This window comes from Rhinolophus sinicus, linkage group LG02 (genome assembly GCF_036562045.2).
Source record: "Rhinolophus sinicus isolate RSC01 linkage group LG02, ASM3656204v1, whole genome shotgun sequence".
Lineage (NCBI taxonomy): Eukaryota > Metazoa > Chordata > Mammalia > Chiroptera > Rhinolophidae > Rhinolophus > Rhinolophus sinicus.
Genome location: NC_133752.1, coordinates 186,855,800 through 186,878,005, shown reverse-complemented (window position 1 = coordinate 186,878,005; position 22,206 = coordinate 186,855,800). Strand labels below are relative to the sequence as shown.

Genomic DNA, 22,206 nt, shown 5'->3' with positions numbered 1-22,206 from the left:
GTTTTTCATACAACAAACATTTATTAAGTCTTCTCTGTGTCAGGTCCTTGTAGGCTGGACATACCAAGATTAGGTAGACGTGGCTCCTGCCCCGAGGAACACACAATGCTATAAAGGTAGAGAGAAGGGGAAGTGTAGTGAAGATGTCAGTGCTACAGAGAACAGGAAAAGACCCCAGGGAGAGAATGGTCAATCCTGTTAGCGGCTGGGGAGGAGAGTGGTGGAGGAGAGGTGTGTGCCATCAAGGACGGCTTCACAGAGGAGGTGACCCTGGAGCTGAGACCTGACCAGTGGAAGGGCAGAGGGAGCAGTAGGAGCGAATGCCGGAGGCCTGAAATGGATGGGATGTTTGGAGAGTGAGAGACAATTTACTAGAAATATGGGGCCCAGTGTGCAAAGGGGGAAGGCTACAGAGGTACGCCGAAGGTCGTGGGCAGTCCTGTAGGAATTACTATTTTGTTCGGCCTTAATTCAGCAGTTAACATTGTCACTGAGAGCTTTACTCCACCTACTCAAGTTTTACTCTATTTACTCTCTCAAGAGAGTCACATGACCAGATGAGTAACTTAGAAAAAATCAGTCTGGCAGTAACATAGAGACTGCCTGAAAGAGGCGAGACTGGAGACAGACGTGTAGTTAGCGATTAATAAGAGTCCAGCAGGAAAAGAGGGCCAGAACTCAGACAGCAACAGCTGTCACTGAGAGGGTAAGCGAATAGCTAAGGAGAGAGAACCTATAGGTTTGGCTGAACCTGCAGGCTTTGGGCTTTGGTGTATGCAGCAGGTAAAGGCAAACAGGTCTGCGTTACAGGTGACTGGCTGGATGGTGGTGCCACTCACCAAGAGAGGGATCCAGGAGGAGCCTGTTTAGGGTGGGGAGGAAGATGGTTTTGGTCTGGCTCTGGGGCCCCTGTAAAGCTGTCCAAGAGCTGGTATGGGGCTAGAACTGGGCAGATGTCTATCAGGAAGTCATTAGCAAAAGGAGAGCAACTGGAGCACTGGAGCAGGTGAGCTCATCCAGACAAATGTGAAGAGACACCAGCAAGCGTAAGGCCACCACAGCGAGGCAGGCAGGGAGGCTGAGAAGAAGTAATTAGACTGGTGGGAGGACCAGGTGAGAGCAGTATCACAAAATCAAGGGAAGGGGGATGTCAGTGGTGTCACATGTTCTAGAAAGGTCATATGAAAGTCATCCACCCATTTGACAACTATATACTTACTACCTATAATGTGTGAAGGACTGTGCCAGGTACTGGGAATACACAGCGAACAAAGGAGACACAGTCTCAGCTTGCAAGAAGGTTAGGACGGAAGAACCCATTGAATTCAGCCAATGTGACCACCTGTGAGCTCTGCTATTGTTTACAGTCTCTTTCCTCATAGGGTATGAACTCCATGAGGGCAGGGATTTCTGCCTGCTTTGTTCACTGTGTTACCCACGCACCTAGAACAGTTACTGGCAGAGTAAGTGAAATCTTTCTTGTTTTTCCCCCAGAAATATTTCTTGAGTGAAATGAATGACTAGGCTGTCTCTGGTGACCTCTTCCAGCGCCTTTTCAATGGGATGAAGAGGCAGGAGGCTGAGGAGGTTCAGAGGCTGAGGAGCACACAGAAGGTAAGAAGCGGAAGCAGAGATTACAGAACACTCTTCTGAGAAGCTTTGTGGTGAAAGGAAGAGGAGAGTGGTAGCTAGAAAAGAACACCAGGTCCAGAAAAAGGGTTTACTGTTTTTTAAAAATAAATATTTGTGCACATTTTCTAGCCTGTGAGGAAAGAATCAACAGAAAACAGGTTGAACATACGGGAGGACAGAAGAGAAAATGACAGAGGAAGGTCCCTAAAAGAGTGGATGAAATGAAACCCAGGAGAAGGAGGGCCCACCTTTGAATAGGAAAAAGATATCCTCCTTGAGAACAGGAAGAAAACCAACTAGCATAACCACCATTGTATTTCGAAAATAGCTTTTCATTTTGTAGGACTCAGTGATGGGTCCTGAGCCCTTCCCCAGTGAAACGTTTTTATGCCCATGTCCTTCATCTCACTGTTTCCTCTCCCTGGAAACCCTGACTATTTGCCCCAAACTCAAACACAGTTAGAAGGTCTATACGATTCCAGAGCCCGGTTTTATCTTCCATGCTATGCTGTCTTCATGACAACTATGGTACCCAAAATTGCGATTTCTAAGTTCTCCAACCCTCCAAGAGCCAGCTTATAATTTCTCTTGTTCCTTCTTCTGTTTGTTTAAATCTTTCTATGCATTTCCAAAGCACAATCACTAATACATACGTGATGGGCACATCTTTGTACTGTGGCTGCTGTGGTACGTTACTTCCTTCCAAAGGAATCTGAGTTACTGTGGGCATGGATTTATTCACAAGCACCTGTTTGTTTTCTACTTTCTCACCTAAGACAGAGAGAAGGGTGTTAGACAAATTGTTATCTTCTGTGTGGGATGTAAAGATTATTGGGGCATAAAACTATGTGCATGAAGTCTAGACATGGAAGGAAAATAAAAGGAGTCCGTAGAGTGGGAACTAGAGTTTAGCAGGGCTCGTTTGTAATTTTGCAAGCCCTTTTGAAAAAAAATCATAGATTCAGGTCACAGTACGTATTCAATTAAGAAAGTGATTTAGGGGACCACATTAACAAGAGAAATGTCATGTCATTGGGTAGCAATTTTACAGATCTCTTAGGGTGCTAGAACAGATTTGGATCACTTATTTTTATTAATAGTTATTTCAACAAGTCACCGCCAACTTAACTTGGGCAATGAGGAAGCCAACAGATTTCTTTGATTTTTCCTGCTGTTCTCATCTTTGCTTTGCTTCTCTTCATGGTAAGCTCAAAGAGCAACGACTACAGTACTGTCACAGCACTGATTTCCCAGCCACATGACCTGGGTTAAGCGTGAAAGGAACAAAGGCAGCAAGAAGGAGAGGAAGCCGTGCACTGCGGCTCGGGCCCCACAGCGGGTGCGGTACTTACCACCACGCACCATCTGTGACAATGTCAAGCTCATTTCCCCGAAGAAGAATCTCCCCAGCCCAACCCTTCTCTCCACCTCACCACAGCCAATGTCACCTGGTCTGTTGCGAGAGCTCTCCGCTGGTCTCCCTCCATTTTGACTCTCTTTCTACTCTTTTCTCCATATTATAGTCAGAATGATCATTTCAAACCCATCTCTGATTCTATCGTGGCTTTTAGGATCATAATGAAAACAGTAACACGGCAATAAGGCCTAGAGTCCGGCCCCTCGCTCCTCCACCCTCGGCCCCTCCCTCCCTCTTCTTCCTCCTCTCTCTCCTTCCTTGGCTCTCTCTGTCGCTAGACTCCTGATCACCACACACCCCGGTGCTCTCTTTGCTGTAGCCATACTGGCCTTCTTTCTGATCCTTTAACTATCAAGCTGCAGGAACCTGCACAAGCGTTTTCTACTGCTTAGAACACACTCCTCTCCTCCCTGCATCAGTTGACTCCCTTATTCTTTAGATTTCAGCTCCCTTCTGGGGCAACCCCGACCCTCCTGACTAGGTCAAATCCTCTTGCTGTAAAATGGCCTCATAGCTCCTTATATGATTCCTCAACCTGGTTGTAACTTGACATATGTTTGTGTGCGCTCCTTTGATCAATGTGTCTCCCACACGAACCCAAAAGACTCCCATGGGCAGGAGCTGTGGGTTGCAGCAACAAAGTTCATTACAAGTGTATCATTACAACGGGGTCACATTTTTTAGGGGAAGACGAGCTTAAGGTTGCTCTGCCAGCTGCGTCCACAACTGACGACGTACCGGGGACATGCGTAGCAGCAGGGACATGACCTTATTCTAAAGTGGCTTTTTTATGAATCAAAGTTATAACTAAAAAAGTATAACTGGAATAGATTATTGCTATATAAAAACACATGTATAAAAAGACTAGAATGAAATTCACGAAAAATAACCATACTGGTCGAGTGAGGGTAGTAGTTTAGTAGGTTGCTATCTTTTTCTGCATTGTTTACCAAACATTCAGATATATTATTGAATAACTTTTATAATTTCAAAAAACATCCATTAGATTTCTTTAAGGCTTTTACCTGGAGAACAAATACCATCTGCATCTAAAATTTCATGGCGCCAGATGGGTTTCCTCGTGGCAGCATCCAACATCGGCCCCATCACTTTATCAAAAGTCTGATTGGTGTATCGTTTCAATGTACATTTAGCATTTTTATATACAAGGCAACGCCCAAAACCTAAAATGAAACCAAAATGGGTATCAGAACCATGAATAATACACAACTGTGAGAAAACACGGATTTGTGTTATTCAACAACCCACCCCACTCTACCGCCCTTCCAAAAATACTGCTCTTTAGGTGGAAAACCTGGGACTGGCCAAACCAAACAACCACCTGCTAATCTGAAGAACTGGCTCAGGATTGCTCCCCACCTACTGTCCATAAACACTGGAATCTCTAGGACCATTGTCAGCATGGAATATACGTATTTTATCAGGTTGGAGGAAAGTGAGAGAAACCTACGTGTCATTGTGGCTCTTTTAGAGCCCAGAGCCACACAATGTGAGAACTGGAAAGGGCCTCAAGAGATCGCCTGGCTTAGCCTCTCTGTCTTACAGGCGCTAGAAGCAAGGTCCAGAGAAATTCAGTGGCCAAGGACACCCAGCAAGTTGGTGGCGGAGCTGAGACAGACCAAGCCCACTGGTCAGCCAGGATTCCTCCTGCACGTTCTCTTGGCGCATAACTCCTGCTAACCTTCTCTGGAAATTGTGACATTCAGAGGACGTCCCGAACAAGCACACACACAAAATTCATTTTTCTCCAGAGAGGAGAGAAAATGATAAGAAGCAATCAAACGGTTTTAACGGGAGAGAGTGTTTGCCTCTGCCCTGAAGATTAGAGTTTACTTTATAATCAAATTCTTTTTAGATCACATTTATCTAGTGGATGAAGGAAAAGGCCTGAGAGCAGCTACAACTTAAATATTAAAAAAAATAAGCAAAATTAACAGAAAATATTCAGATGGAACAAAAAACTCAATCACTGAATCCCACAAAAAGATTCATTAGTGTAGAGTTACCCAAAAGAGCTGTCTTTCTTCAATGCTAAATATCATTTCCCAAGATTCTGTGGCTACATTTCCCCCACCGCAACCCCGTACTTCCCCCTTTGGCCAAGCAATTATTTTAAACTGGCTTCTCTCTCTAATCTCCCCAGGATATACTGAGCCATGTCAAGAGTTCACATAAATAGAAAAATGTCTCAGGATTAAATTCTAGCTATTACTGATGAAATAAATGCATGGCTATAAAATCCTTCCCTTAGATGCTTCAGCAAAAAGCAGAACACTTTCAAGAAATCTCAGAATGTGAATTTAGGAAATCAGTCAGGGAAAAGTGTATTTCTAAATAAAATCTCAGTGCTCTAATGTAATTTCTTAAATATGAAGGTGACTGTGTGATGAAATAACACGTTTCTACAATTGGACGACAGATGAAGACGTCTGTGGGTCTCTGAGAACGGTCTTAGTCATTACAGTTCCTGGTAAATTGTGCATGGCCGTAATAAACTCGGCTCCAAGAGCCAGCTGCCTTGGGAACATTACATGATCTTCAAATTTCGTACAATGGCCGTTAACTGCAACGTGCTAGAGTGCAGTGTGATTCTGAACTGCATGAAATCAAGAAGTGTTTTCTTCTAAGTGTAAATGGACATTTTATTTACAGGTGGTAGCTTAAAAGCTAGTGGACAGTAAACTCAGATCATTAAATTGTGTTGCGGAGTTTCTGACAGATATCACAAAGTCTTCAGGTTTCCACATAAACGTTACCAGTTAATCAGAAAAGAAAACATCTAGTTTTAAAGCATGGCTGTTGTCATTTGGAGGAAAAAAAGAGGCATAAATTAAGTGCAGCCAACATTAATGCCAAAGACACATGTCTAGGAGCACTGTTATGGCTGCCTAGCAACTACGAAGAGTGAAGGGGAAGGCAGAGTGGGCATGCCAGAGAGGGAAAAGAAAAAGAGATTATGAAGAGAGAAGTCAGACTTCAGATCAGGTGATGGCTAACAAACCATGAAGTGGTGACTTGCCAAAAGCAACTGTCAAATAAATAAAAAAATAAAGTGAAAACTATAAGCCAGTGTTCATGTATGTGTATTTTTAATTTTTATCATTTTGCTAACAAAAATGTGTAACATTATGGGGTTGAGATATAGTTAAAAGAATAGCCTTTTACATACAAATGTTGCTACTGCCCTCTCTTAGAGGTTTGTTGTGGAATATATAACTATATATATTCAAAAAACACATTTCATTTATTGTAATTCCTGCTGGAAAATAAATTCTTACATGTTTTCTGTTGAAGAATTGTATGAAGTCACCAATACAGCAAAATAACAAAGAAAAAGAAGATTCTTTAATAACACATTTAACAAATTACCTCTACATAATATTCATTTTTTAAAAAGTCAACACCAAACCATAAGTGCCTCCTGTTTGTATATTATAAAATTCAAATCACTCAAAACTGACAGTAACATTTTGACACCAAGTGACTTTTACGCTCATCGTCCCTAGTTCTAATTCTGCACCAAGAACGTTTGGTGTTAGAGCTTTAAAAATCCACTGACCTCTGTCCAAGGAGGCCTTGTTTAAAACAAGAGCATCTTCAATATCATAGCCACTGTAACTCATCACAGCAACTGTTGCATTCTGTCCAGCTGGCAGTTTCTCAAAGTCTATCAACTCAATGGTCTTTGTTTTAACCATGGGCTTTTGCGGATATGCTAGTAGATACATGAGAGTGTCAATTCTGTTCCGCTGGTTGTATCCAATGGTACCTTCATTGATATTGGAGAAAACAAAATGTGATATTCTATCATTATGTCAAATAATTAGGTAGCAATGAATACAGTGATAAGCACATTAATTTTACTAGTTAAAATGAAGAAAATCTTCAGGTCAAACATTTCAAACGCAATACCCTTGTGACGGCTAACAACTTTTAAAAGCATTTTTTCTCAGTAATATTAAAAATCCTGCAAAGAAGAAAAATCACACTCAAGGTATAATAATCTAAATAATTTCAACTTATTGCATTTACACAATTGATCCCATTTGAGGAATTTGTCTCTATTGGTTAATTTCATAAGTAAGGCAACAATTCTGTATTTGATTCTACTATGTTCCAGGCACATTTCCAGTTGCTGGGGGGAGGTATGGAGAACAGCCCCAGTGCTGACAGGTAAGGAGCTTATACAGTGGAAGAAACAGATACATTTCATAAAAAGGAAACAATCTAAAAATTCTAAATGAAAAAGAGAAAAGGGAGAGAACAGACTGAAGAGGAAAGTGAAAGCAGAGAAGAGTGGATTTATTCACTTATTAAGCAGTTAATAAGCACCTACTCTGTGTCCAATAGTGGACATAAAATGGGGAAAGGCACGATCCTTTCCTCGAAGGAATCCAAGGCCCTGTACAATCAGGGATGAGCTCTTCCTTCCTTAGCAATCAGCCTTCCCACCTGATTGGACCTTGAAAGGGTGTTGCTTTTAACTGGAAATGAAATCAGAACGTTACCCCCTTCTCCCTTTTCCCTATAGGGGTTCATCAGGGTTCATGGACCTGCCTTAAAAAAGAGGCTTTCATTCTATTGGTCTTGGTCCTACTCAAAGACCTTAAAACTGGGAAACTCACATTTGCCCTACTGCTGAGCTTGAGTGTGGGCTACTGGGACTCTTTAACTTCTCCCAGGTATCTCTTCTTTCCCCGAGTGGTTAACAAGGTAGCTTTAAGTCAGTCTCTGTCTCTCTCATGCTTCCAGAGTGATACACGCACAACACCCACGTACCCCAAAATGTCTATGTGCTATTTAAGGGAGTTAAGCTCTAAAATGAGCAGACACCAAAACTCAGTATTTATTTCCTTTACCTTTTTCTCAACATGTCATTTAATCAATGGTAATTTTAATTCAGGGATGAAAATAACCGATACAGGCAGTAAAAATGATATGGTACTCCTTGACAATTACTATTGAAAGAAATACTTAAATCTGAAGGATTTTAAAAAAATGAGTGTTTAGTACAGCACTGGGCTCAACAAACATCAGGTAAATGAAACTGAAGAATAATATTATACCCTTTATGATAGTATATATATTGTTGCTTAAATCTCTAGAAAATTTATCTAGATTCAGCTGAAAAACAATAGCTAAACTGAACCTCATAGTTTTTGTTGACTATACACTATAAATTGCAACTTAATTTATGTTATTTTTCTGCCAACTAATAAACTGGGCATGACACCTGGTAATAGATCACTTACTGTTTTATAAGAAAAATCACTGCTGCTCGGATCATGGTCAAGTTCACTGACAATAAGTTTGTCCTTTTACATGAAATCATTTAAAATTTATGTTGAGATTTCAGCTCCAATTGTATACTTTACCCAGCTTGAGACAAGGATTCAGGCAATGTCCCACCAGGCTGCCAAACATGTCTTCTGAAACCTGAGACAAGCATTATTATGCAGCAGGGGAGCATAAATGGCTGCACCTCTAAACAATGGTGAAAGAGACTGGATCCTGCTGTAAATTGTGCTACCAGGCCCCGAACATAATTCTCGGACATTACAACTGAGCACTGAATGGATAAACAGCAAAGTGGTTTAGTAAATGTTTGGTGCTTGTAATCTCACCAGAAAATGTTCTTTAAAGACTTCTGAGAGAACTTGAAGGAGTAAACATGTATAACCATTTTTAGCAGCACTGAGCATGGGTATGTAGGTTAAAACATGATTTACAAACTACGACTTCTACATTACAAGATTTCAAAATGCTGTCCATCTGTGAAACCACCATCACACTCACAATTCAGAATATTTCCAACATTCCCAAAAGAGACCTCCTTCTGTCCCTGTCCCTAGGCAACCTCTGATCTGTTTTTTATCATTATGGATTAATTTGCAGTTTCTAGAATTTTATACAAGTGAAATCACACAGTAAGTACACTCATGTGCTGCTTCTCTCACTTAGCATAATGATTTCGAGATTCCTCCATGCGGTTGCATGTATCACAGTCCATTTCTTTTTATTGCTGAGTAGACTCCAATGTATGAATATATGTTTTGTTTATCCATTCGTAGTGATGGGTTTGTGGTGCTTCCAGTTTGGGGCTACTGTGAATAAAGCTGAAATGAACATTTGTGCACACACATCTGTGTGTTCATTTCTGTTGAGTAAATACACAAGAGTGGAATTTCTGAGTGGTTTGGTAAGGGTATGGTTAACTTTAAGAAACTGCTTAAGAATTTTCCAAACTGATTATACAATTTTACATTCTCACCAACAGTATATGAGCGTTTTCGCTGTTCCACATCCTCACCAACACTTAGTATGCCGGTCTTTTTCACTTTCATCATTCTATTGAGTGTATACTAGTGTCTCAGTTTTAATTTACATTTACCTGATGACTAATAATGTTGAATATATGTTCATGAGCTTATTGGTCACTCCTTGTGAAGTATCTGGTTTTCGCTTTTGTTTTTCCCATCTTCTAACTGAGCTATCTTATTATTGAAGAGTTCTTTCTATATATTGGATACAAATCCTTTATCAGCTATACATATTGCAAATACTTTTTTTCCCCCATTATGTGGCTTAATGGCCTCTCATATTCTTTACCAGTGTCTTTCAAAGAGCAAAAGTTTAATTTTGAGACAGTCCAATTATTTCTTTTTTGTAGTTTGTGCTTTTTGTGTTCTAACAGATTTTAGGTCACTCAAGGTCATGAAGATTTTCGCCTGTTTCCTTCTGTAAGTTTTATGGTCTTAGCTCTGACTTTAGGGCTAGGATCCATTTTGTGTTAATTTTTTGTATGGCATGAGGTAGAAGATGATGTTCATTCTTTCTATATAGATATACGGAGAGACATTTTATTCTGTTGAAGATTTTCCTTTCTCCTGAATTGCCCTGACACATTAATCAGAAATCAATTGCCGTTGGGGCAGCCGGTTAGCTCAGTTGGTTATAGCGCAGTGCTCTTAACAAAAAGATTGTTGGTTCAATCCCCACATGGGTCACTGTGAGCTGCGCCCTCCACAACTAGATTGAAAAAACTACTTGACTTGGAGCTGATGGGCCCTGGAAAAACACACTAAAAAAAAAAAAAAAAATCAATTACCCATAAATGTGTGGGTCTATATTTGGATTCTTGATTCTGTTCCATTGATCTATATGTCTACCCTTATTATGTCAATGTCACACTATCTTTATTACTGTGGTTTTATAGTAAGTTTTAAAATCAGGTTGTATAAGCCTCCCACCTTAATTTTCCATTTCAAAGATTCTTTTTAAAGATCTGCACCTGATTTCTTAACAATTTTAATGTGCTCACAGAGTCATTCATTTGTTGTTGAAACATTTATTAAGTACTTGCTATAGTCTACCCACTAAGCTGGCACTATGCTAGATCCAAGGGGTGTAGTAATAAATAACATAGTTCCTGTCCTCAAGGAGCTTATAATCTGCAATCTAGCAGGGATGGCACCTTGGTCATGATCCACAGTGCATAGGAAAAAGTGAGGAAAGAAGTTTCAGTTGAGAAGAATTTTAGTAAGTTTTAAAGACAGCACTGCATAGAAAACATAACCTTTTATAAGTTACTCAACCAAACTGGGATTCAGTTTCCTTGTCAGAAACAAAAACGGTTTATGTATTGTATCTGACAACATTATTATTATGATTAAAAGAAAGGCATGTAAATCATCTGAGTATTCAGTAAGTGGCAACATTCATTATGACTACAATTAACAATATTAGTAATAAAAATACACACTCCATCACCCTGCAGTATCACCCATTCTACCTCCAACTCTAACCTATATACTGAACTTTCGTTTAATTTAACCTCCATAAGTATTCATTATTAACATTCTAGGTCACAAGAAATATCACATAAGTTTACATCTAAAATATTTACAATGATTTTCTTTCTTTCTTTTTTTGGAATCAACAGCATAATTCTACAAAGAAAATTGCAGGGGGAATTTGGCCAAGACATCTTTTCCTTTTGTACCCCCAAATGCATAAAGAATAAATATTCATTTTAAAAAAATTCAAACAGAAAGAGGGGGAGGAGATATAGAATAAAACAAGATTTTATGAGGATCTTTGTATGTGTTTTAGTATCTCAAAATTCTCCAGCCCAATTTCTAGTGCATCCCATCCTACTATAAAGTGCGACATACAGGAAAAGGAACTATCTGCTTAGGAATGGAGTCTATTGAAAACAAAAACAAAAACAGAAGCTGCATTTGCTACTGAGTTTAAAAAAAAAAAAAAAGAAAAGTCCCAGCAATTTGGAGTTGAAGGGGGAAGGGGTGGTGAGCAGAAGCCAGCGCTAGAGGAGGTATGTGATGCATATTCATTAACTGAGCTGATAGTGCCTGAAAGATCCTTTTAACCAGGAGAAAGTGCTCCACTAGAGGATTGCCAACTAATAAAATGGGCAGGATATGAAAGCGTGACTCATGTGAACCCCGCGTCTGGTGCCAGGGGGAGTATGTACAAAGCGGCTCCAACACACAGCCTCTGCTTGTAGCACTGAGTGACCCGGAGACCTTGCCCTTTCCACACACGTCTACCTGACTTCTTGCTCCGAACCATGTCACAACAAACAGAGCCATATCCACAGGAGGGAAGTGTTGCTGAGCAGCATAGTAAGATGCTGTGTGGAAACTTGAATTTTATTAATAACTTAAAGAGCCTAAGATTTAAGAGACACCCACCAGTGGTGTTTCATGTTGGATTAAAGTCAGCTCTCTCATGTATGAGGTAAGGCTTTCAGTCTCTGTGGTTTGTGCTGGTCTTGGTCTCTTCGTAGTGACATAAAATGACTTTTACTCATTTCTTTACTCTGTGGAATGGGAGGAGTTGGTAGTAAAAGGTAGACAGCAAATTTTCCACGTTGGCTAGAATGTTCAGTGAATTAATTCTGGGCTACTGTCTTCCACTTGCCACATGGACAAATGGATGAACAGCATACAGTCTTCAGCTCACATTTAAAATGGAATAATGTGACTTTGAGTTATCAGCTGTCAAGACTGCATGGAATAAAAATGACTCAGAGAAGTCCAACTCAGAGTGCTAGGTCTGCTTTACAGACCTGGGTCTCCGCTGTGGGTTTTTCTCCCTCTGCTGGCCTTTTTCCTTTTGTGATTTTTTTTCTCACACAGACCTCACTCAAGACTTCTGCAGCTATTTCAGTGTCCAAAGAGAAATGTGCCCATGTTATGTGACAACTTTAAATGTGCTTTTATCTCCCTGCTTTTCTTTATAGTCAGGTGTTTTATAATAACAAACAGTAACAAAGGCTTTTTTTTTTTATTACTTAAGATATTCAGTGGCTTTTGTCTTCCTAGCGTCAGCAGTAACGTCAGAGGATTGTATCCCAGGAGCTAAATGTGCAGGACCCAGGGTCAGAGCAGCTGAATACACCAACCTCAGAAAACACAGACAATGAATTGCAAATGACACTCAAAACAAAACAAGAAAAAAAACCTTCACATAGAAAACTACAAAAGAACTCTACAGACACTGAATTGGCTTTCTGTACACACTGATCCTGCTTAACTGTGTGTGGCAACTAACTGAACGTTTCAGATACTGACGGCCACAAAATAAAGGCTTTTTTGGGGGATAGGGAGGAGAGTTACTGAAATGAAAATATTATTTATTTCCTTCAAGTCTCTTTATTAAAAAAAAAAAAGATTTGCTAAGTGAAGATAGATGCAGCCCTTTCTTTCTATTTCAATCTTCAAACAAACACACTAAAGAGTGGCATTAGCGATGAAGTGATTAGTCTTCCGTTAATTCTGCTGAAGGTTCTACACAAAAGGTGTATTGTTTCAGCCAGGATTCACATCATGAAACAAAATGGTTTGGTAAACCCAATAGAAGTGATAGCCCTTTCATGACACACAGGGTTCAGTACTGTATATTTCAACTTGTTAGCAAGTCAGAAGCACAAGCGGGAAATCAGCCTACACTGCTGCTGAAGATGAATGGGAAAGGCTAAATTGATGAGCCGCTGTTTAGATTTTCCCACTGGGAATTATTCTGAACTGTCCAGGCATTACATCATTCAGGTAAATGGTAGCAGGACAACGAGCTTCTTATTTCTTCATGGCCAACCAAAGGGCAATATAAAAACTCAAAAAAGAAATATACGCACTTTATCTGCAATGAGAAATAGAATTCCTTAATTGTCAAGCTATGGTCAGTTGTAGCTGATTCTTGGTAACTGAACAGCTAACTACATGCTGGTTGTTACCCAAAAGCAATGCAAAAACCTCTTACAGTTTTCTTATGAAGTTCCTTGTACCATACTTTAAATCAGAGAATGATAAGTTATATTGATGTCATAGACATATATGAAAATAAAATTTATACAACTTATTAGGATTTAAATTATTTTTAAAAACATTTTTAAAAAAGTTTATAAGCAAAACTTTTTTTTGCCCGGTATTCTCTCTGTATCACCTTCAAAATAAAACTCAAACTCCTTAGTATATGGTGCCTCTCCGACCCATACTGTACTAAACAGCCATTCCAAAGCACGGAGACTTTCCCATGCAATGCTGGCTTGTATTTCCACACTTGTGAGAAATATTAGTGTTTTCCAAGAGTCAGTTCAGTTCTATTCTTCAGAAACAACCTGTTCTCTAGCCTTAAGTGACCTCTCTGCTGTCATAGCCCTGGCTTCTGGCTGTCAGCCTATTACAGGACTTATCATACTACACTGAACTACCATTTTATTTGTTGATCTCTCCTATAGACTGGACTCCTTGAGAACAGGGCTCTCTCCTCATCTCTATATTTTCAGGTTCCAGCCTGAAACTATAGTTAGTGCTCAATAAATGTTATGGATAAATATACAGATAAATTAATGGATGGATGGATGGATGAAAGGGAAAACAGAAAAAAGAACAAAAATGAATTCAGAAACTGGTGTGACACGAATTGGATATTTCAGGAACTATAGGAGCAATTGCAAGGATATAATGGTTCAATGATTGTCATCCATTCCAATACACACTTTGCATCTTTTTCTCTATTTCCTTTCCCTCTCCTCCCTTAACCTTGAGCTTTTCTGCTGTTTCTTCCATCTTTCTGGATTAACAATTTATATTTTATAGGGCTTTTCTTTTTGTGTTTACCCCTTCATAACTCTGGTCAAGGAAACAAGTTCGGAGAGGTTTTCTCCATTTTTGTTTAACCTTTAGATGTGACAGGGGCACCTACAGGCCACCCTCGGAGTTTGCTAACACTCGGGTGTGTTAGCAGCACCTGCCATGGCCAAACATGTAATACTAACGAAGTAAGAATAAAGATACGTGTAAGTCTTTTATCCAAGTATGTAGAACCAAGTTCAAGAAGGAAATCTTACCCATGGCTTGTTTTCCCATGGCACACTGATACGTGTTTCTTGGGGACTGGTTATGATGAGGGTATGGGATCAGGCCAGCACAAACGCCAAGAAGAGTGAAGGGTTCAATCTCCAGGTGGGTGGTATCTCTATCAAGTTAATTAAGAATTAGGCATCCAGGTACCAAGTACTAAAATAAATATTCTTAAAGAGTATAAAAATACTATCAAGGTCCCAGGGGATATCCCAGGGGACCTAGATTATTAGAATTTATGTAAGTTTATATAAATATACATACATATATAAGTTTATAACAAAACCTCAATAACAATAAAATTTGATGTTACCAAAACTAATAAAATATAATAAAACATGAATTACTTTTTTCAGTGATAGAAACTTCTATTATTTGTGGAACTACAAGAGAAGGGAGACAGTGTGGAATTCCTAAATGAAAAGTAAAGCATTATTGTATACTAATAATAACAATAACTAACACTTATAAAGAAGCTACTATATTGAGCACACAGAAATGCAGTATCAAAAGCATCCACGTGGATGAGTAATCTTTTTCTCACTTTTCCAATTTATATCAATGAGAAAGTGGTGTCACCATTTTAAAGAGAGGAATATATCCCCTTTAAGAATAGTTATTACATACCTCTGGGGACCAACACCGAAACCACTAGCTAGATGTAGCTATTGAGCACTTGAAAAGGTAGACTAGTATGATTGAGAAACTGAATTTTTATTTCACTTAATTTTAATTACATTATATTTTAAAACTCCAATTTAAATTTAAACAACTCAGTTCATTTTAAACCTTAGTTATGGTTGTAACAACTTTTTCAACTGTAAATTTTACGAAATCAGATCAAGTATTTCCGATGAAAATTTAGCATCCATACTGAGATATGCTATAAGTGCACACCAGATTTGGAAGACTTAGTAGGAAGAAAATGTAAAACATCTTCATATTTTTATATTGATTACATGTTGACATGATAATATTTTAGATATTCTGGGTTAAATAAAATTATTAAAATTAATTTCATATATTTCCTTATACTTTGTTAATGTGGTTACTAGACAATTTAAAGTCATATAGGTAGCTTGCATTATATTTTTATTAGACAGCTCGGCTATAGATACTGAACACAAAGTAAGACTTCACCTACTAGGTTCAGAGTCTTGGTTATTTTCATAATATATTTTTGCAGAAAACTCAGTTTTGGCTACATGATAGATAAAGCAACTTGGATATTTTAATGAGAAAGAACAGCCAGATTGTTTTCAGGTCTTAGCTGAAAGTAACAGATGTCACATCTAGGATCTATGGTCTCTGTTGACCTTTTGTTCTCTCCTCAGGTGTTTCTGAAGCACAACTTTAATAACTTCAATGGTTTACAGTACCTGTGAAGAGAACTGATTTCCAAGCTAACCCAACCCATCATGGAAAATTAGTTGCAATGTACAGTTATCCACCCATTTTTTTTAAATACACATGTACTGAATTATGTCTCTAATTCAGTTACGGAGGATGCTTTCCATGTAGCTCATGGTTTAAAGAATACAGTTTTGACCTCATGACCTAGCAGGATCCCAATTCTCTCAGATGCTTGAGGCCTTTGTCAAGAGAGAGGAAAAGGACTCTGGGTTTTTTTCTTTGTTTCTTTTTAAGAGAAACAGCTTATAGTGACACTTTATAGCCTAGAATAAAAGAGTTTGTTTTAAATGTACTGTTTTGTTTAAATATTGGCCAAACTGACATTCTTCATGTAAATAAAACCTACTTTTTTGTATGTAAAGATTGGGGTATGCTGAAAATGAAGAAGGTAAACATCTAAGGTTCTTCTTTTTTCATGACAACAACTTATATAAGATCATATACTATCTAATAATTAAGCAAGGAGTCTGATTATTCAAAATTATAACCACTGTAAGTTTATATCCTGAACAAGAATTAGGAGACTTCTTATTCACCAAGTATAAGGGCCTCAAATTTAGTTCAAATTAAGACTACGTAACCCGTACCTTGTAATAGTGTAAAAATCAGGAACAATCTAAATATTCATCAATAGGGGAAAAAGTTAAATAAACTACTTATAATTAGTCAGACAATGTAATAAAAAGCAATTGAAATGATGTATTTATATCCATAACTACATTTTAAAAAATGTCATACATATGAATCAAATAATATAAAATGTTTTCTATTTTTAAAATAAAATGAATGTGATATATGGGACAACTTGGTGATTTGGTAATACTGCTGATAGTTACATTCATTCATAGCAGTGCACAAAACAGAGAAAAATCCCTGCCTTTATGAAGCTTCTTCTAGTAGAGGGAGACAGACAATAGATAAATCAATAAAATATACATTTTATAGATTTTATTGTAAGGTACTAGAAAAATAAAGCAGTGAAGAGGGATGGACAGAGGAGGGGTTTTGATTTTAAAGAGGGTGGTCAGGAAAACTCAATGAGAGGGTGAAACCTGAGTGAAGACCTGGAGGAGATAAAGGAGTGAGCCATGCAGGTATGTGGGAGAATGTTCCAGGCAGAGGGAACAGCCAGTGCAAAGGTGCTGAGGCCAAAAGGTGTTCGAAGAAGAGGCCAGGATAGTTAAAACAGGGGGAGGGAGGGGAGGTAGGAGATGATGTTGCAGGCGTAAAGCAGGGTGGGCAGATCGTGTAAGAACCTGAAGGCCTCTGTAAGGACTTCAGCAAGAGATGGAAAGCCAGTGAAGGGGGGAAGGAGGGCACGGAGGAAGTTGAGGAGAGAAATTACAAGACCACTCTGATTTATAAGAATACACTGTATGAGGACAGGTGCAAAAATAATCACACAACTTTTGCAAGAATCCAAGCAGCGATGGCAGTAGACTGGACTAGGATGACAGGTGGAGGTGGTGAAAAGAGCTCAGGTTCCACGTATATTGTGACGGTCCATGTGATATGCTAAGGGATTAGATGTGGGTATAGAGGACGGAGGAATCAAGGCTGATGCTGAAGTTTTTGGCTTGAATAGCAAGGATGGTTACTCATGTAATGGAGGGTTATATGTAACAGTTCTCCTTCATTCTCATTCAGTCTTGAAGTGTATAAAAATAGTATTTTGAGAGATTCGTACCTTTAAGGAATTAAAATTCTGACTGAAAGCATTATTTATTAACTTACAATAAGACAAAAATAAAGTGGTATATTTCATCTGGTAGTAGAAAACAGAAAAGTACTTTCTAGATTGAAGACATAATTATCAGGTAGCAATATCAAACTCTCTAACTAACAATATAACTCCCAAAATTCCAAGGTCAGAGAAACCGTACATCAGTCACATGGCATCAGACATAAGTAAAATAGTGCAACTTTCCTCTAACTATTCCAGATGGAACACACATGCTTTGAAAAATACCCGGTGTTCTAGAAGAAACATTGTAAATATATTATCATTTCATGTTTATATTGCACATATGTTTAGAGGTATCTTTGTAACACACTATAATATGTAGGGAATTCCTGCACTGACACTAAGAAGTCAGATGTCCACTGATAAAATCCTCTCTAGAAGAGAGAAATACATCTTTTACATATCGTGATTCATTAGTTCAAGTTTGGCAGTAGTCAAATATTAAAATCAGAGCAGCAAGCCCTTTTAAAAAATATACACGAAGTAGAAAATGAATAGGAAGAAAAATTAAGTCTAAAAATGACTTGTTAGCAGTTTTGTGATACTCTTACATTGGGATAAATGATGGGTTATGCTTTATTATAAAACAGTATACTTCTAATAGTAACTACTAAGAAAGTACCCAGAAGAATTGAAGATGAAATGAAAAGAGAAGGTAGTTTCTATAATCAGAACAGATTTTAATTATTGTTGTTAAGGATCCCACTTACTTATTAATTGTATGCTCATAGAGTGCGATGTTACAATCATTTTCTTCATTCACATCTAAATATTCAACCAGACTCTCATGTAAGAAATCTTCAAAATTCCTGGGAAAATGTTGGTGAAACATACATTATCAAAAAGCATTTTACTGCAGTATTTTATACGCAATAATGGAAGTTACTGGCTTTCTGCGAGGCCCAAAGCACCTTTCTCTCCCAGAGAGTATCAGTACATTGGGATACTTGAAACTGTCACTCTCGGATCAGACAGTGATCACACATCACTGAAATAAAAATAGTAAAACATCTGTGATTCCTGTCAATCTGGTCTCCACTTCTAAAAATCTCTTCTGTTTCTTTAGAAGCTCCATGCGACGAGAGACCCACAACGTGTGTCAGCATACTGTGAGAGTCCTTCTCTTACCAGAAATACTTAGTGACACACTCACTGACACCAGACTCTGCAGTCCTCGTGATCTAAGTTGATAAATATTTTACAATATCCAAGCAAGTTCACATAGAGACATATAGGTTTTTAACAGGCTGATATATTTGGTAGGGAGGAATTAAAAGACTAACAATGAAAATACTTTCTTGAAAGCTCCGAGCAAATATTGTTACTGCTGATTATGTCATGTAAATGGGTACTAAGGAGACTGAGGAGTTTTGCTTTTGGCCACTTACCTGTACCCCTGAGCCAGCTCTTCCATATGCTTATTCGTGACTGCAGGCTTCTGTTTCTTAACAATTATGTAGGGTCTGGAAAGGAAAACAAATAAATTCACAGTTCAACAGAAAAATTAAGTCAGCGAGAAAGTTTACTATATGAAATAAGGGAAGCTGTAAATATAATCAAACTTATTTCTGGGTTGCTTGAGGACACCAGTATTTTCTGAATGTATTGAGTGCACAGAGGCCTACTTTTCTCTGTCACATGTACATACACAGACATACACACCAGCCCATATCTATATGTGTGCACACTCACATGTATACACAACTAGTTCTTCATGCAAGTATTTTAGGAAATATTTGGTTTTGAGTGAAAAGACAACATAAAAATGATACTCAATAAAATCTAAAAAGGAAACAACCCTTTAGTGTCATATCTTAAATAACTATGTAACTGCATCATACCAAAAGCATTTCCTTATTTCATCCTGGGAATATGTGATCTACTATCCGTGAAGTCTGCAAGCAGAGAAGAACTTTCACTGAGGATAACAATGGCATTTTGTAGTGAGGTTCTGACAAACATCAGCTGTTTGGAGTTTGACTTAGGATAAACATCTCTGGGCTATACTAGCAGGTTCCCTAAAGGAACATGTGACCAAAAAGAGTGGCAGTAAGTTTGCAGAGAATAAAGCTTTTTTACTTTGTCATGTTTAGTGATGTAATGGGTGTAAGATAGAGCGCTTCTGCTCTACACATTTTGGTAGATTAACCTGTAACTGTCAGTGGCGATTTGCCTCTGAGGGCTTCGCCACCACAAGGAAACACCAACACAAAGGATGGCATGCGGCACCGAAACGTCAAGGGCTGTTGCTATTTGGATAAGCAGCTCTTACAGAGAGCAGCAAGTAACCACCAGACACTTGTGCGCCCCACCCTAAGGTCCAAATAACTATTTGAGGACTAATGAGTACTTTTAAACAGTTAAGAAGAGGAGCTACACAATGACAAAAGGGAAACACTAGTTGCTGAAAAGTGATCTGGGTGAACTTTTTGTGGCAATCACTATTACCTCAAAATCCTGGCTCTTGGTAGGGAAGTAGAGCAACATGGCTGCCTCCTTCAAGGGCTGTGGTTTAGTTCAGGTTAAGAGACTCCGAAGTGAAGACAGAAGCAGGAGTGGAGTGGGGAGGGATCACATTTAACTACCTCAGTTACCTTTTACTTGTATTCAGTAAATTCTACTAATCCTCCTGCCTGATCTATGTTATGCCATTGTAAAATTACTTCTAAAAAAGAATTCATTTTCTTTTAGACTATGCCATGTTATGTTGGATGTAAGGAAAGAGAAAAATCCTAACAAAAGAGTAACCTAGAAAATGTCAGTTTTCCCATCCCTAAATGGACTGTGATAGCCATAACTGAACACCTAATGTATGCCAGGAACCCTACAAGGCATTTACCACATCTTATATCAATTAGTTCTCAGGCCAGTCCTAGGGAGGTATTATTATTCTTCACACTTTTATAGCCAAGAAACCAAGGCTCGGAGACTTAAGTAACAAACTCAGAGTCACACAAGTCAGTAAGTGTGATGTGAGGATTCAAACACAGGTATATCAGCGGTTAGAGTTCTGGTTGCAAAGAAGAGAAAGTAATTCCAGAAAATTTAAGCAAAAAATGGAATTTACTAAAAAAATAATTAAATAACTTGAAAAAAAAAAAGGAATTTACTGAAATCATAGAAATTTACTAGAAGAATGATAATCAAAGAAAAAGGTGAAATGTTCAGCCTCGGAAAGGAAAGGAGCTAGAAGAGCCCCAAGGACCCAGAAAGGGAGGAGTAGCAGGCAGTCTCTCGCATGCATGTGTCAGGACCAATCAGTTCCAACCACTTCTTCCCTTGAGTTTGTTCTACTTGGGATTCAGGTTCCCGGAGGAGAAAGTGTGACTGGCCTAGCCTGGGTCATATGCCTGATCCTTGGCTGAGCAGGAGAAAGCACCTGACTGACTGTCCCAAGACTGCCAGTCCGGGGTGAGGGAGTCTCCAAAGGAAAACAAGGAGGGTAACTGGAAGGAGAAATGGCTGCTGGACAGACACAAACAATGGCAGTCCACTCTCTAAGCTCTGACAGCCTTCCAAGCCCAAGCTCTTTCCACTACTCTAACTACTGCTAGTTCACTACTTGTACCCTAACACTGCCTGAGGTACACAAAGAATGAGTACAGTAAAATAAGTGAAGGCTCACGAAACAAGGTAATGTCCTCGGCTGACATCTCTGTATATTCCCAAAGGACCAGATACCATGTCGCAGTCCTCTCTGTACCACTACCTCCTAGAGAGTATTTTAATAAGCCCTTAATATTTGCTGAATGAATAAAACGCACCTACTTTTCTGCTGGGACTAACGTTATTTTATTTCTTCATGCCTCCGTGTTTTTTATTGTTGCCATTCTTTAGCCTTTCTCCTTTCCTCCTTCATCCAAGTAACACAATCCTACTCATCCTTCAAAACTCAGTGCACAGCAACGCAATGTAGTGGGTAAAATCAGGATTGTTGGAGTCAAAGGAATTCTAAGGACTTCTGAGTAAAAAGCGGACTCCATCACGATGTCGCTTTGGGTAAAGTACTTAGTTTCACCAAACCCCAGCTCCTCATTTGTTAAATGAAAATAATAATTGAATCCAGTAGGGTTGAATGTAGTGAAAGCCTTACATACAATACATCTGTTAGAATAACAAATAATGGCTAACATTTACTACTAGCACAGTTGGTTGTTAGGACAGAAATTCTCATTAATCTCTGAACCCTCGGTAATCATCAGGCATATTCATAAGGTGTTTGCTAACTGAATTAAATTAGTCTTAACAATGAACGAGGTGAAAGTAGATTCAAAAATAAAAAGTCGATTTCTTTCAAAAGTAAACATAAAGAGAGTCTTAAAAACTCGTTTTAGGGAGTTATACCTGCACAGCCTTCCTCCATCAGAAGAAATATAGACACATCGATCTGTACGGTTTGTTGAGATGGAAACAAATTCATTGATATATCCTGCTCTTCGCATCAGTCGAAATGTATTCACTAACTTCTTATGGTCTCGAATGACACCCAGGATGTTACCTAAAAAGAAAGAATATTTTAAACAGGAATAAAAAAACTAATCTAAGAGGATTTAAAATACCCACCCAATAAAAATGATAAGCAGCTCTGAGCA

General features: G+C 38.6%; 1 protein-coding gene across 1 annotated transcript in view; it reads right to left on the bottom strand.

Moving 5' to 3' along the window:
• The window catches only part of POLR3B (RNA polymerase III subunit B), a 111,528-nt gene that overhangs the window by 32,378 nt on the left and 56,944 nt on the right, over window positions 1-22,206 (bottom strand). The window contains exons 16-22 of the mRNA XM_019728448.2: window positions 21,959-22,112; window positions 19,003-19,077; window positions 18,325-18,423; window positions 14,445-14,572; window positions 6,630-6,839; window positions 4,075-4,233; window positions 2,286-2,403 (exon numbers count right to left, since the gene is read on the bottom strand). Of these exons, the coding sequence (XP_019584007.2) occupies window positions 2,286-2,403; window positions 4,075-4,233; window positions 6,630-6,839; window positions 14,445-14,572; window positions 18,325-18,423; window positions 19,003-19,077; window positions 21,959-22,112 (943 nt within the window). The remainder of the gene's footprint in view (window positions 1-2,285; window positions 2,404-4,074; window positions 4,234-6,629; window positions 6,840-14,444; window positions 14,573-18,324; window positions 18,424-19,002; window positions 19,078-21,958; window positions 22,113-22,206) is intronic.